At 46.6% G+C, this 16,880-nt stretch overlaps 1 protein-coding gene across 1 annotated transcript in view; it reads left to right on the top strand.

The window, feature by feature from the left end:
* fibcd1b (fibrinogen C domain containing 1b) overlaps positions 1 to 16,880 on the top strand; it is a 46,477-nt gene that overhangs the window by 20,389 nt on the left and 9,208 nt on the right. Inside the window, exons 3-5 of the mRNA XM_062478150.1 lie at positions 6,312 to 6,791; positions 11,266 to 11,425; positions 14,892 to 15,028. Of these exons, the coding sequence (XP_062334134.1) occupies positions 6,312 to 6,791; positions 11,266 to 11,425; positions 14,892 to 15,028 (777 nt within the window). The remainder of the gene's footprint in view (positions 1 to 6,311; positions 6,792 to 11,265; positions 11,426 to 14,891; positions 15,029 to 16,880) is intronic.

The following is a 16,880-nucleotide window of genomic DNA, read 5'->3' as shown; positions in this document are numbered from 1 at the left end:
TTTGCCCAAGAGAGAGAGCAAAGGAAGAGAGAAAGAGACAGAGAACAGAATAGAGAGAGAGAGAGAGAAAGAGAGATGGAGGGAGAGACAGAGAAGGACAGAGAAAATTAGAGAATGAAACAGAAAGAGTGAGACAGGGAGAAAAGAAGATTCCCTCCCTCCATAAACTTTCTCTCTCTCTCTCTCTCTGTCTCTCTCTCTCTCTCTCTCTCTCTCTCTCTCTCTCTCTCTCTCTCTCTCTTTCTATACAGAGTATGTACAGTATTATATGGATACAGTTCCTACAGTGCCTACTTCACTTTTAGCACATTTAATTGTTTTGTAGATTTTAATTGTAAACGGAATCGTTTTTTGTTCCACTAATCTAAATACAATTACCCATAATTACCCATTTTTGCCAAATCAAAAGGAAATCTAATCAAAAACTTAAATCTCTCATTGAAGAATTGAAATGAGAAATCTCTCATTGAAATGTTTCTACACCTTGATTGGAGTCCACCTGTGGCAAAATGAATTTATTGGGCATATACTTATGTACAGGATATAAGGTCCAACAATTCACACTGTGTGTCAGGAAATCGACCAAGCCATGAAGTCTAAGGATCTCTCTGTAGCCCTCTGATAAAATTATGGTGAGTCATAGACCAGGGCAAGGGTATAAAACCATTTCTAAAGCTTTGAGTGTTCCTCAGAAGACAGTCGCCTCAAATATTGTGAAATGGAAAACGTTTTGAACCACCAGAATGTGTCATGTGTCTGAGATGTGATTGTCCAGCCAAACTGAGGAAGCAGGCAAGAAGGGCCTTGGTCAGGGAGGTGGCCAATAACCCAATAATTACTCCAACAGAGCATCAGAAGTCCTCTGCAGAGCTGGGGGAACTTGCTTGCAATATGACCATCTCAGCAGCACTCCATCTATCAGATATTAATGGTAGAGTGGCTAGACGGAAGTCACTCTTGAGTAAAAGGTATCTGATAGTTCTCTTGGAGTTTGCCAAACAGCTTTTAAAGGACTCTAAGAGCATCAGAAATTATTATCTCTGGTCTGATGAGACAAACATTGAACTCTTTGCTAATACCATCCTATAGTGAAGCTTGGTGGAGTAGCGAGGCAACACTCTGAGGGGGAGGGTCTGAGAGGTGAGTTGGTTCATGAGAGTGGTCAGGGACAGGCAAGGTTTCAGTACACAGGCAGACAGGGCAATGCAGGCCATCCAGAGACGTAATCGGGTACAGCCTGGAACTTCTGGGTGTGCACCACTCTCCGAAGCCAAACATGGGCAGCTTGCCAGAACTCCTCACTGCATCGTAGACGGTAATCGACAGTTGGCAATGCTGTGGTTTCCCCCCCAAGGGAACAGTGCCGGCTGGTTTCCGAGCACACACTGGAAGGGTGTAATGCCCGTAGAGGAGCTGGTGAGGGAGTTCTGGACAAACTGCCCAGGGTTGAAACCGGCTCAGTTCTCCCTTGATGCTGTAGGCAAAACAGAGAAGCCAGCCAAGCTTTATATTAAGACTCTCCTTCTGGCCATTCGACTGGAGATGGTAGGACAAACTGATGTTTAGACTCATAGACCAGACCCGGGAGATTAACTGAGGGCTGAGGCTTCAACAGCTCGAATAGGCGGAACACTTGGTAGAACAGGACAGTGTGTCCCCCCCCCCCCCGCCGAAACAAAGTGCTAACCCTAAGCCTATATTTCGGATATTTTAATAGTCTAATAGCTAATGTAATATTGCACATATTTTTGTCCTATTTCCCGTAAAGAAATAAAGTTAGGCTACTTAATGACACCTTACAGTCATAAAGTATGTTGTAAATGGCATAAATGCTGCCAATTAATAATTGACGTAACTTATTGTAAATGGTCAGTAGCCTAGCCTATCGATTAAGGGGCCACTTGGAAGCATGTACGCTGTCTGCTTTATTTGATCTTGATAGGCTAAGCATTCTGTAGCTAATAATAACAATATACCCACTATTTATTAATTAAAACTACTTCAGCATAATAATGCACCTAAAATACAAACGTGAGCAAGGGCAGCAATCGCTATCGAATCGACATGTGCAATTTCGCTTGCAGAGGAAGAATAGCCTACAAACAACGAAAATCACCATCATTCAGTTAACTTAATTTAAATTAGCAAGAACTATAGACTAATACAATAACAGCCTTAAATTAACTGACAATATAAGTTATGCGACTTAGCTCTACAGTTCTCAAGGACGCACACTCGCAATCTCAACTGCGCTGTGAAGCGCGTGTCCGTGCAATCCTCCGATACGCTTTCTAACAATCACTGCTGATAGACGGCCTACAATTTTGTACATCCCTATTCCTGATACCGTGGCGGCAGAAATTTAGCCGTGGCGGGCCGCCACAGAAAAATCAACATAGCGGAAACACTGCAGGACCTCCCCTGTCTCAATGGTGGTTGGGAGCTGTGGAAGAGGTGCAGGCAACCGGCTTTATAAAAACGGTCTACAAACACCAAGACTGTGGTGTTCCTGACTTTGGTAGGTCAGTGACAAAATCCACAACTATGTGAGACTGGGGATTCTGAGGTATGGTTGCCGGTTGCAGGAGACAGGCAGGGAGCAGACAAGGAGTTGCGGACTGCACACACGCTGAGCTCAGCACTGACAAACTGAGTCACGTCCCGGGTGAGGGATGACCACGAGTTGGCTCGCCTTATGAGGAAGAGAGTACACTGGTGACATGAATCGTTTGGAGGGAGTCGTGAGTAAACTGACTCGGGGTCGGAGGCCCGGGAAGGAGGGCAGGAGGCGGGAGACCGAACAAATGATCCTGTGGCACGGTCACCATAATGTACCAGGCACCAGCAGGCAAGCGCGTGAGAGGATGTACTCCTCAGAAAGTGGAGACATGGAAGCCCCAATCTGTTGAGAGAGCGCATCCGCTTCACCGTTCTGACCTCTGGGTCTGTACGTCATGGGGAAGTCAAATCGGGAGAAGTGACCCCAGTCATGAAGCTGTGCCGAGCTGCCCTGACGTCGAGATAGGACAATGTCCCCCCTCCAGACCACCTCAACCACAAAGGGGAGAGAGGGATCAGGGTGAGACCATAAAGGGAACTGGTGAAAAACAAAGTTGCCACTGAACCGCATTTAGAAGTTTGTGAAGCCCGGGAATCTCTGGAGGGCTTTGAGTGTGTCTGGTTGCGACCGAATGGTGACAGCAGTCACCTTGGGCTGGTCTCAATGTCAAGAAGCAAGCTGAGGTAGAAGGTCGTATGAAGCCTTGATTCAGCGCCTCCTGGATGTGCTGTAGCTCTCCATGTAGTAGCTTAACCACGCAGGGTTAGGGTTAGGGTTAATAGTATTATCATAGCTACAAAAATAGAAACAATACAAAAGCAAACACATTTGTTGACCACAAATGATTGATCTAAATTTCAATGTGCATACATTTAATGGCCATGACCTCTCGGGCTGGATAAGAATAGCATGCATATGCAATCTTGACTACTTAAACCTGAATCAAATTAGTCTGATGGCGGCAACTACAATCGGCTTTTATGGAACCGTCTGATTGTTAGGTTCCTTCAAGTCAAGTTTGGGACTTGAATTACAATTCTTTTGAGAGTGCTTTGTGGAACAGGCCCCTGGAATGTGGATGTCCAGGAATGAAATGTTTTCTTGATGGAGGATGCCAACTTGCATGTGGACAGAGACGGCCCGGTGGAGGACCTCTCCTGGGGCTTATGGGTTGTCCATCAATGGGGTCAATCCAGAATGCTGGGGTGAAAGGCATGAGCGATAGGGCTTGATTTTGTGGTGATGGTCTGAAGGTGAAATTCCCATCCAAACCCAAATCTATCAAAGCAGAAACGAGCCCATCAGATTTTCACTGTGACAAGCGGACAGGGACTTGGAACTGCAAACCTGCATCTCTGGTTGAGAATGATCCCCCTGTTATCCGCGCAGGGCACTCAGCCCAAAGAGGATTGGGTACTCCACAGTGTATACATACGTAGCTGACGGTCTAAACGGTGTTGTTTATCAGCCGCGGATATCAGGGAGAATGGCCACCTGATTTCTTAACCAGCGTAGTGGCCAATTTGGTGGAACTTGATAGGATCTGCCAGGAAGATAGGGAGGAACTGCCCAGATCCAAGTGTACAATGCTTGTAGAGCCGTACCAATTTTCTCCATGTCTGCCTTATAACCCTTCCTGTCTTCTCTTCATTTGTCGGCTGATTCTGTGTTTGTGCTGTTTGTGTTTGTGTATTTGGTTGCTGTCGGCTATTTTATGTCGGTTGTGTTTTGAGCTTGTTGTTAAAGAATCAGTATTATTTGTTAGTATTAAGTATATACTGGATCATCCTCTGGTTTAATGACAAATTTGGGTTTGTGTTTTACGCTGTATGGTGCTTTTTGTTTGTTTTTTTGTTCCTTTTCACACGGGAAAGGAAATAGGTTGATGCATATACCCAATCACGTAAGGAACGGGTGGCACCCGATGTATTTTTGTGAGAGACAGTATTTAGTCAGGCGAGTTTGGTTAGCTCTTTGTTGTTTTAGTGTCTTTGGCCTGACAGCACCATTCATGGTTCCATTCATGTGTTTTTTTTATTGAAACAATGTTCCTTCATTGTTGCAACACATTGTTAGGCCCTCTCTCTCCCAGAAGATACAACTTAACAAAGACTCACACACATTTTGACATGCAGAGAGTTGTTAGGGTGGAATGCCTGCATGTTGTGAGAGGAGACAGAGAGATAAAACAGTATGAAGAGACAATGGCCCTTACATTTTGTGTGATTTTGTGCTTGTGCCATGGTGTATGTGTGGCTTTGTCCTTTTCAAATCTCCATTTCCCCTTTTCCAGTTTAGTAGCCTTCACTCCTGTACCAATTTCACCTGCAGCGTCTTTTGCATCTGCATCTTGCATCTAAATGTATGCTCTATTCTTTCAGCCTATACACTTTCAGGCTCCTTTTCTGAAGCCTCCACTCCAGTAGCCTTTACTCACCCAACCTCCACTCTCCCAACCTCTACTCCCCCAGCCTTCACTCCTCAAGCCTCCACTCCTCCAGCCTATTCACCCCAACCTTCTACTCATCTAGCCTCCGTTCCTCCAGCCTCTACAACTCCAGCCTCTTCTGCCCAAGCCCCTAACTTTTATTCCCCAAGCCTCCACCAGCCTCTACAATTCCCGCCACTTCTATCCTAGCCCCCAGCCTCCACTCCTCTTGCCTTTTCTATCCTAGGCCTCAGCCTCGACTCCTCCAACCTCTACTACTGCAGTCGTCATACTGTAGGTGTCAGCACCTCTAATTTAAACTCATGTCGGCAAGAGGTTGTCTCTACTCTGTCTCTGGGGTTTGTTCCCACTGAATGTGTGTGTGTGTGTGTGTTTGTGTTCTCTTGTGTGAGAGAGAGACACTGTGTACCCATCAACACAATAGATGATTACGGCACGTAGATAAACAGCGACGTTTTCAAATACCTGTTTCTGTGCATATGCATACACACACACACATGCAAACAAACATGCACACAAACTAACAAACATGCACGCACACATACACTTTCAATCCTCACCCCTGTACAGAAGCTACAAATAAACACAGCCGATGGAGGTGTTTCCAGGAAAACACACTTTATCAGCTGCAGAGTGAGCAGTCATAAACTCAACCGTTTGTTTGTAATTACAATGGTTCACTGTGTACTGCACATTTACTTGTTAATTACGTCTATAGAAGGCTGCCCACGCAAACACACACACACAGAAACACACTCACACATACAGTTGTGAACATATACCAACACAAAGCATCATGGAGGAGTGAGAGCAATCAAATCAATCATCTCATGCTCTCCCCCCTATTCCCACTTCCACTTTTTCTCTGTCTCTATCTCTCTCTCCCAGTCATCCTTCTCTACCTCTCTATCCCTCCATAGACGGTAACAGGCTTCCTGCTGTTCTCCCTCCTCGCAGACTCTCTCACTCTATTGTGAAATAAAATAGTCTGAAACAACACACCGTGTTCTGACATGTGGGAGAAGAGTACAGCTTTTGCTGTGCTTCTCCGAGTCAACCCGAAACAGGGTTGTTGGAGATAAATTGCCCATGGATGAATGACAGAAAAATAACAATAGCAAAAGACTGGTGGTTCCAGCCCTGTTTCGATTTCTGTGTTGTATGGACCTTGTTTAACAGTTTCCATCTCTCCCTTTTTTTTCTCTTTCTCTCTCTCTCTCTTTTTCTGATCTTCCCTGCTGTTTCTCTGTCTCAATGTCTCCGTCGCTCTCTCCTTTTCTCTCCTTCCTTCCCTCTCCCCAGAGGATGAGCTGCAGCTACCTCCTATGCACCATCCTTCTCTTCGTCGCAGTGCTCCTCGCCGTCACGGTAACCGGCACCATCCTCTTCATGAACCACTACCAGGCCCCGCCCATGTCCGACGGCCCGCCCCACATCTCCACCAATCAGGACGAGGCCAACGCCCTCGTCACCGTGGAGAGGGGCGACGGCTCGCGCATCAACATCTTCATTGACCCCAACTGCCCCGACTACAACGGCAACTTCCTGCGCCTGGAGGGCGTTCAGACGTCGCTGCTGCACTCGCTGACCGACCACGACTCGGACCTCAAGTCCGTCAAGGGCCAGGACCGCGCCCTGCTGGTCAACCTGGCGGAGGAGGTGGCCAAGCTGTCGGCGCACGCCGGCCAGTTGAAGATGGACTACGAGTCACTGAGGCGAGGCCAGGGAAGCCTGGGGCAGGACCTCAACACTCTGCAGACTGAGCAAGGCAGGCTTATACAGGTGAGGGCCACACACACTTATTACATTACATTTACATTTAGTCATTTAGCAGACGCTCTTATCCAGAGCGACTTACCGGAAGTACAGGGACATTCTCCCCGAGGCAAGTAAGGTGAAGTGCCTTGCCCAAGGACACACCGTCGTTTGGTAGGCCGGGAATCGAACCAACAACCTTCTGATTAATAGCCCGATTCCCTAACCGCTCAGCCATCTGACTCCCACCTGATACACACACGCACCTGAGGGACACACACACACCTCGGAATACACAAACCACATTTCTAGCGCGCTCACCCTCACACACACGCACACATGGCACATTCAGCTAACACCTTACACACACACACACCTACTGTACATCCACATACATTTGTGTGTGTTATTGATTTCATTGTATACTTCCAGGTTTAGTGCCTTCTGGGGATCATTTGTTGTAAGCAGCCTGTGAGAGAAAGTGAGAGTCACTTTGTCTACAGTAGACCTGATCTCTCACATTCATCATTATTATAGCCAGTTAGCCTGACTGAGTCTAAGTAGAATTCAGCTCTACCTGGCTAGAGCGCTCTGTGTGACGCCATGCCTGCTCAAAGCTACACCACAGAATACCTCTCTATCTCTTTTACTGGGTTCTCAATTTCTCTATTCTTGTCATCCAGCTCTGTGTGATTCATTCTTCCTGATATCCTTACCTCTTTAAGCTCACAACAGAGAAAGAGAGAGAGAAAGAGAGAAAGTGAGGACCAAAGGAGAGAGAGTGAGAGAAGAGAAAGGGGAAAAGACACCTCTCTTTTTTCCATAGAGCACCCCAGCTGGAGTCAGTGCTATTTAGGAAATAATATGGCGCTAGGAGGAGAAGGTTGTCGGTGGCTCTTTGGTGTGTGAAAGTGTCTGTGTTCCTCAAACTCTTCAAACAGGCTTGGAAAGGCCTCTCGCTATCAAAGAGAAGGTTCAAACCTGGCTGAAAACACAACCCAGCGGGACGTGGGGGGTGGGGGTGGAGATGTGGAGGAGGGAGAGAGGATAGGGGTGGGAGGGGGAGGTGGGAGAAGGAGGGGAGATGAAGGTGGGAGCAAGGGAAAACAAGGGAAGAGAGCGAAGGGGAAAGAGACAGGACAACGGGAGGGAGGGTTGAGGAGACACAGACACCCAGTTGAGAGCGGAGAAGAGAGGGAGGAGGAGAAAACGAAGACAGCGTAAGAGAAGAAGAAGGGTGGAGAGAGTAGGGCCGGAAAGAGGGAGAGGGGAAAGAGAGAGACAGCAGAGAGAGGGAGGCAGGAGAGGCAAAGGAGAGAATGCCAGTGAAAACACAGAGAGAGAGAGAGAGAGAGAGAGAGAGAGAGAGAGAGAGAGAGAGAGAGAGAGAGAGAGAGAGAGAGAGAGAGAGAGAGAGGGAGTGCACTTTTAAAAATAGAGATAAGAAGAGAGAAGAGAGGTGATGTCGACTCCTGGAGCTGCTGGCAGGCAGCACTTTATTTTGGGCTGAAGAGGGGAAGTGTGAGAGGTAATTATGTATCAGTTCACATACACACCCACACACACTATACACCCAGGCCACATTGGAGCCTTCAGGGGACAAGGGGCTTTGGCTCATTCATACTTACATTAACAGGCTCTCACTCTCAATAGAGCATCAGGAACCATGTACGGCGTGTCATCCAATGGTTTTATAGTACGGCCGTGTAAAACATTGTCTTATTGACTCTTATCCTATTGTGTTTGCGACGGGCGTGACATATTATGCTTTTGTTTTGACTAACCGGTCTTGATTGGATAGGCTTCGTCCCATGCACTGATACTGCTCACATGCGGGCACACACAGACTTAGCTACTGGGTGTCTACCGTATGGTTGAGCACAGCCACTCACACTCTCTCACATACTGTCTCCCCTGTATCTTACTCTGACAGGCCTGCAGAGCTACTTTATGGAGCACAGCTGAACACACACATACATGCAGACATACACCCACACACATACACACATACGCACACATACACACACACATACATACGTAGCTACTGGGAGTTTAGTCTATGGGTGAACACACACAGCCACAGGGTGTCTACTGTGTGGGTGAGCATAGCCACGTTCAGTACATACACACACATTCATACACAAATACACCCACATCAATACTCTATTGTATGGATGAGTACAGCCACACACACACACATACACATTTACATACACCTACTGCATTGCCTCTGGTAGCCAAAAAGTAGATGGCTGACCTTTGGGACAGCGCACTCCCCCTATTGTTCTTGTCCTCATACAGAAGGGAGAGAGGGAGAGCGAGAAAGAGAGGGAGAGACTGAGAGAGAAACACAGAAGGAGAGAGAGAGAGAGAGAGAGAGAGAGAGAGAGAGAGAGAGAGAGAGAGAGAGAGAGAGAGAGAGAGAGAGAGAGAGAGAGACCAGCTGGTCTAAGTGGAGGTGGAGACGGTGTAGCCTCCCCAAATGATTGATTTCCTCTCTGAGGCGAGGAGAACCTGGCTGTCTGGCTGGCTGGTGTGTGCGTGTGTATATGTGTGTGAGTGTATGTGTGTGTATGTGTGTGTGTGAGTGAGTGAGCCTGATACCACAGCATGACGGCCTGATCCATCGGCTGCCCCCGGCCGGCACTGTGATTTATGTGAACACAGAGCCGAGTACGCAACCGTTAGTAATGGTCCCACATGCATCAGGCCCCCAGGAGAATGGTTCCACCCTGCGACACACAGCACCTGTCCCACAAAGCCTCAGAAACAAGAATCCTGATTGGATGGCGACAAATCTGATTAAATCCTCCTGTGATGGACACACTAATTTGTCACACTCCCATCCTTATCTCTATTGGATTGAACCATTGTGAAACCGGAGCTGATGTAGCACCAAAGTAGATTATCTTCAAAGAAGAACCTGTTTTAAAGAAGCCTTCTGGTCCAGAATCCTCAACTTTGCACTTATCCTAACTCTGTACCACAAAGATACTTTGACATTCATTATGTAAACGTACACCTTATGCATTCAATATCTTATTTTTTTAAACTCAAGATTAACCTAGACATGTAGTCCATTAATGTGCTGGAGGAGATGTTGTAATGAGAGCTAATTTCATTGTGTTTCTAATTGATATGTCTGAGCTCACTGATAAGGCTTCGTACTGCTCGCCCCTTCATCTCTCTCTCTCTCTCTCTCTCTCTCTCTCTCTCTCTCTCTCTCTCTCTCTCTCTCTCTCTCTCTCTCTCTCTCTCTCTCTCTCTCTCTCTCTCTCCCTCTCTCTCTCCTCTCTCTCTATCTCTCTCTCTCTCTCTCTCTCTCTCTCTCTCTCTCTCTCTCTCTCTCTCTCTCTCTCTCTCTCTCTCTCTCTCTCTCTCTCTCTCTCTCTCTCTCTCTCTCTCTCTCACTCTCTCACTCTCTCACTCTCTCTCCCTCTATTTGCTTCCCTTTTACTCCCTCTCCCTCCCTGCTTCTCTCCCTTCAATAGCAGGACACCAATAACTCTCGTTGACCACTTCTCTCCCTCCCTGTCTCTCTCTCTCCTTCTAGCTCTTTCTCCGTCCAACCCCACCTCTCCACATACTCCGCGTCTCTTGCACAGTAAACTCACTTTAACGATGACTCATCCACATCAGGATGAGCTACGTACGTTCATGTGCTTTCTCTCAAATCCATAGTTCATGTATGTTCAAATGAAACACACACACACACAAACACATTCCCCTTGTGTAGAAAATCCTCTTGCTGTGAGGCAACTAACTGCAAAAGTTAACTGTGGTGCACCCGCACAGCTTCAGAGGAAACGGGTCATTTCCCTTGGTGTGTGAGCAGACTCCATGCCTGTGTAATGGGATTGGAGTTGTGCCTCTGTGTCCTTTGTGTGTGTGCGTGTGTGTGTTATCGAGGCCAGAGCAGGCCGCTGGGGCTTCGTTCTAATGCAGTTAACACACCTGGATATAGCTGCCATGGACGCAGCCCAGCACTCCTGAGCCTCTTATCTGTGACGCTGGGCACTGCAGAGTGGGAATGTGTTTGTATTTGTGTGTGAGTGTGTATGTATATTTCCATTTGTTTGTGCACGCCCACAGGATGTGCTTGAACAGGTACATACAAACATGTGTGCATGTTTGTACGTACGTATGTATGTACAGTATGTACATATATGTATGCATGTATGTATATGTGTGTGTGTGTGTTTAACTCGGTGCTGTGTATTTGTTGGCCAAGTAGGGCAGTGAGACATGCTGACCTAGTATCTCCAGCTATCAGCTCTAAAGAACTGCAACCACAGCGAGAAACTGAACACCTAGGTTACTCTGTTCCCCCGTACCAGTCCTCTCTCTCTCTCTCTCTCTCTCTCTTCTCTCTCTCTCTCTCTCTCTCTCTCTCTCTCTCTCTCTCTCTCTCTCTCTCCTCTCTCACCACTCACACACTACTGTACCAATGTCCTAACGAGCAGACCTAACAAATTGATGTGTGTGTGTGTGTGTGTTGCAGCTGCTCTCCGAGAGCCAGATCAACATGGTGAAGGTGGTGAACTCGGTGAGCGACGCCCTCAACACCATGCAGAAGGAGACGGGGGGGCTGAAGGCCCGCGTCAAGGCCGACCTGCAGAGGGCTCCAGTCCGGGGTGCCCGCCTCAAAGGATGTGCCAACGGTACGAGAGCCTGTCTATCTGTATACCGGTCTGTTTGTCTGTCGGCCTGTATGACTGTCTATCGGCCTGTGTGTCTATCTGTATGTTTGTCTCGTTGTATGTCTGTCTGTCTGTCTGTCTGTCTGTCTGTACAGCATGTCTGACTGACCTACTGTTTGTCTTTCTGTCAAAGTGAGTGTCTGTATCTGCTTGACTGTCTGTACTCTATACTATATCTGTCTAACTGACTGTCAGTATGTCTCTGTGTCAGTGTCACTCATTCTTGAGAGTTGGGAAGAAACTGGCAAAAATATATTTTTCGATTTTTACTCTTTACATAATCATTCTCGAAAATATATTTTAAAAGATCAAGTCTTGATCTTTTCAAACCTCGTCAAGAGCCAACCTCGTGGTTATAAAATGTTTCCTTCAATGGCAGCTAAGGATAGAATATCTGACGGAGCTGACATATTTTGGAGCTGACAAAAGGTTATGTTTTATTTCACAGCATAGTCGTAGTGAATAGCCATTTTATGTTCAAAGTTGTTAAGTCCCTTAATATCAATAAAGATACATATTTGTACACCAGAGTTTACAGTAGTTTTGATTTTGAAAAGTAACAGAGTTGACCTGGCATGGTTGAGACACAGCTGATAACAATAATATTTAATCAGTTTATAAAAATAAAATAAAAACTTACCTATGATTGCACAGCATTGCACCCACCTTCATTTGCATATAGTACCAGCAAGGGAGACAGGGGACCTTGATGTAACCAAAGTTCATAAAAGAGATACATCATATATTTTAAAACGAAGAAGAGTGTAATAGTCCAATTTTACACCTTTGTTATCAATGTTGTTAGTTTTAATATTTCAATTCTCAAGATTGGGTGCTGTCTGTCTGTCTTCATGTTTGTTTGTCTGTCTGCATATCTACAATATCTGTCAGGATGTCTGTTTGTCTGTCTGTACCTCTATCTGTCTGTATGTCTCTGTCTTTACAGCATGTCTGTTTGTCCGTCGGTCTGTATGTCACTGTGTCGGTCTGCATATCTGCTCGTCTGTCTGTGTATCAGTATATCTAGTGCACTGTCTGTCTCTGAATCTCAGTGTCATGTCTATGTTTTTATTCCACAAGTAGCCCCACATCTGCCTCCCAACATCCTAACATCCAACACCATATAATCCTCTTAACATAGCGAGCTGTAGAATATACTACGGCGAGAGAGAGAGAGAGAGAGAGAGAGAGAGAGAGAGAGAGAGAGAGAGAGAGAGAGAGAGAGAGAGAGAGAGAGAGAAGTGTGTGTGCAAGTGTATGTGTGTGTCCGTGTGTGTTTATCGGAGAGAGTGTGAGCCCAAGGCGTCCTCTTCCAGGAAAGCTTCAGTCTAAACCCTTCTAGAAGCCCCACCCCAGCTCCCCTTGGCTCTGCATAGCCAACCATGTAATACAGTGCACATATAGCTCATGTACTATACACAATAACACTCTCTCCTACCGTGGGCTCCAGAGATGATGTGTATGTGTGCGTGTTTGTGTCAGAGAGTGTGAGACACACACCATGTTGCATATCGCCATGAATATTTCATATACACACACGCACGCACACACTCACACACACACACACATTTTGGAACCTGTGTGTTTTTGGGATTGTGAATGTGTGTGTGTGTGTGTTTCATTTACAAGCATGTCACAAGAGCCAAAACCTGTTTCAGATTACAATGTTGCCTTAACACACCACTCTCCCAGGTAACCCGATTTAGCTTTACCCTCCAAAGTGACTGCATCCAACTCATTGGTACTTCCAACAATCCCTTATAGTTCCAGACCTTAAAAAAAAGGAGACTGTGCAAAGTGTAAGCTAAGCATCTGGGGCTGCAAAGTGTAAGCTAAGCATCTGGGGCAGGAAGCCCGCTTTATAGTGCTGATGATGAATGTCTGGGCTAGGAGGGAGAGGATAGGGAGCGCTAGGGGACCCGGGGGATCCTGGGGGCCCAGAAAGGAGTGGTGGGAGGGTGGGCTGAGATTAACTCTTCTCTCAACCTATGAGAGAACTCCATTTTCTCTTTTTTTGAACTTGTACTCTGGAGTTGGACCCAAAGAGAGTGGACCCGCATAATCTAGGCCTTAAGAGTCCTTAGGGATGCATGGGGGTGGGTGGGGGTGTGGGGTGGGAGGGGTGGCCGTTACACACATACACACATGCACCTCCCTATAGTCTACACCCAAACTTCTCAAAGGTCCCACCTTCTCCCTCCCAAGCCACTCTGTCCACTCGGATTTCTCCCTCTGTCACGTCCTCTCTCTTTCTCCCTCTCCACCCTTGTTCTGCCCTTTCCTCTCCTGCTCCCTCCCTCCCTCTTCCCTCCTCGTTCTCTCTCCTCCCATCCGCCCTTTTGTCCTCTCTCTCTCTCTCTCTCTCTCTCTCTCTCTCTCATCTCTCTCTCTCTCTCTCCTCTCTCTCTCCTCTCTCTCTCGTCTCTCTCTCTCTCTCTCTCTCTCTCTCTCTCTCTTCTCTCTCTCTCTCTTCTCTCTCTTCTCTCTCTCTCTCTCTCTATCCTCCACAGTGCCTCCAGGCCCACTTCATCTCCTCTTGTCACTCTGTTCATGTCATGTTGTCTCTCCCTGTATCATTGTATCATGTATCATTCTCTCTTTCTATCTGTCTGTGGGCCTCCCTTCATCCTCTGCCCCTCCGCTTGTGTCCCCGTCTCTCCCGAGGGGTCTGCTTTTCACTGTCTCTCTGCTTGGACCGGTTCTGCTGCTTCTAGCTGTGTCTGCTTGGGACCTGGTCTCTCCACTCGTCTGTTTTCCCATTCATCTTTTTTCCTGCCACTCCCCCTCCCGCCCCCCCTTCCCCCACCACACACGCACACACCTACACACACACACCTACACGCACACACACACTTTTACAAACACACCATCCAACCTATCTCTCTCCTCCCGGTCACCTCTCAGGAGACACAGTGAGACTCCCATACCACAGACAGAGAGATGACAGAAGACAGTGTTCAGAGAGAAATGTGGGCTAACGTGTTGTAAGGGACAGTGGGGGAGAGAGGGAGGCTGGGAGATGTAGTTTGGTGAGGTCGAGTGGGGGGAGAGAGAGGGAGAGGGGAGGCAGGGGAACGTGCTGTGAGGTAGGGTGTCGGGAGAGACGAAGGCAGGGAGATATAGTGTTGTGAGACAGCGTGGGAGGGTGCTGCCCTGGGAAGTCTAGTTGTGGGAGTCAGACAGGTATAGATTTAATTTTCCTTTAGAAGTCACCCAGATAGATCCGCTAGCATCTGTTCATGTTGACAGGTGGGTTTATAGCTACGCTCTCTCTCTGTTTCTCCCCTTCTCTCCCCCCCCCTTTCTCTCACTTTCTCTATCTTTCTCTTGCTGTCTCACTCTCTTGCTCTTTCATTCCATTCTACCTTTTTCTATCGGTTTCTATCTACTGCTCTCTCTCACACACACGCGCTCTCTCTCTCTCCAGGCTCCAGGCCTCGTGACTGCGGGGATCTCTACGCCAATGGCCAGAGAGAGGACGGCATCTACTCTGTCTTTCCCACACACTACCCCGCCGGCTTCCAGGTCTACTGTGACATGACTACTGATGGAGGAGGCTGGACGGTGAGTCAACGGACCACTCATACAAAACGCCATACTTTTAAGTTAAACCTTGTGAACATGTTTCGACACATTTCAGTCATTCCATCTATAATGAGACGGTTAAAAAAAATTGCAAAATCCTATTGTATTGACTTTGTGTAATTATCGAAATCCATTTGGGAAAGTTCAATAGATGAATTGGACTGATTACACTTTCAACAACACACACACACGTAGACACACACTGCGTCCTTCTTGTTTAGGCTCAGTCATCCCTCTCATTTTATTAGGGGTCTTCAAAACTAGTCGAGGAAGTAAAATGTAATGAAATGTTGTTTGCTTTTATGACTGGTGTCTTCGTTCTGTTGCCCTTTACTTCCACCTCAGACAGCTAAGTTTCACTAAAATACTGTAACTATTCAATGATTCATCATAAAAGCATCAAGATAATGCTGCTGTTGTGTGTAAGCGCCCAGAGCATCCACCAACAAAACAGCAAGTAAAGACCAAATCAAACAAGATTTGATATTGGACAAACATTTAGAAACATTCAGCTCCAGAACTGATGCTTTTGATATGCACACAAACATGCCTCGTTGCTCATTCTTGTGACGCTATTTGGTTGTGTGTATTGTTATGATAGCTGGCTAGTAAGCAAATGGGTGTGGAATGAGTTTGATCATGATTTTGAACTGTTCAAAACAACTTTACGCGTAAGGATATGGAAAAGCATCAACAACAGCACGTGCCTCATTCAGCCGTACACAAAAGCCAGGCGACTGGATTTACTATACTGTACGGTCCAGAGAGAGACAGAGGAGAGAGAGGGGGGAATTAAAGAGAGAGAATGGGAGGGAGATGCTAAGGAAGAGAAGGAGGGTGAAAAAGATTTAAAAGCGAAAAGAGAGAACAAGAAAAAAAAAAAAAAAGGAAAACTAACAAATAAAGATGCTGTCACAATCACTTGATCTATATATTGGGCAAGTTAAAAGGAAATGGTATATGGCTGCGTATGAGGGTGTGTGTGTGTGTGTGTATGTGTGTGTGAGTGAGAGAAAGTGAGTTTGTGTATGTGTTTGTGCGTTAGCTTATTTTCAGGTTAGTGCCAATTTTTCTCTCTTCTGTGGATTGTAGTGGTCCTAAGGAAAAGAAAAGAAGCACTATTACAGCAAACTGATAGTTTAGCTGCCCCGTATGGCATCACTGCCTCCTGGCCCTGTCTTCACACGCACACACACACACACACACACACACAGTAACACTCACACAGTACATCACGTGCATGATGCTGTTATGCAGACATGAACGTCTAGTTGTTTCCTCGCCCGGTGCCCTGATTTCACATTTAATTTACTCAGCTAGGCCTAAATTGTGCGTTTGTGCATGTTTGTGCGTGCGTGTCAATCACTGTCTGAGAGTATGCCTTAGTTGGGCAAGAAAGAAGGCGATCCAGTGACAGTGAGGTTGACACAGCATGAATCTGTGTCTCTCTCACAAGGTGAGAAGAAGGTGTGAATGTGATGTGCGTGTTTGTGTGTGTGTATATATGTATACAGTATTTGTGTATGTGTGCTTTTGCATATAATGTGCATGTGTCTGTTTGTGTGTCTGTGCGTGCGTAAACATTTCATCTGTCCATATGTCTGTTTTTTCACCAACCTGTTTTTAGAGGGGAAAAAAAACTAACAAACAACACATTGTAGCATCAACATATTGCAGGCTCCATCTAGAATGAGTCAAGCGGATGTTGTTTATTAGCAGCCATTCCCAGAAGTACTTGTGGCTTCATGTGATGAGGCCGGGCTGATCCTGGTTAGCCTCCCGAGCTGTGTGGATCCACAGACTAGGCCTGGCTTGCCGATCAGAATTGTTT

Source organism: Osmerus eperlanus, chromosome 14 (genome assembly GCF_963692335.1).
Source record: "Osmerus eperlanus chromosome 14, fOsmEpe2.1, whole genome shotgun sequence".
Classification (NCBI taxonomy): Eukaryota; Metazoa; Chordata; class Actinopteri; order Osmeriformes; family Osmeridae; genus Osmerus; species Osmerus eperlanus.
Note: the sequence above shows the minus strand (reverse complement) of the source record. Positions and strands in the feature narration are given on the sequence as shown.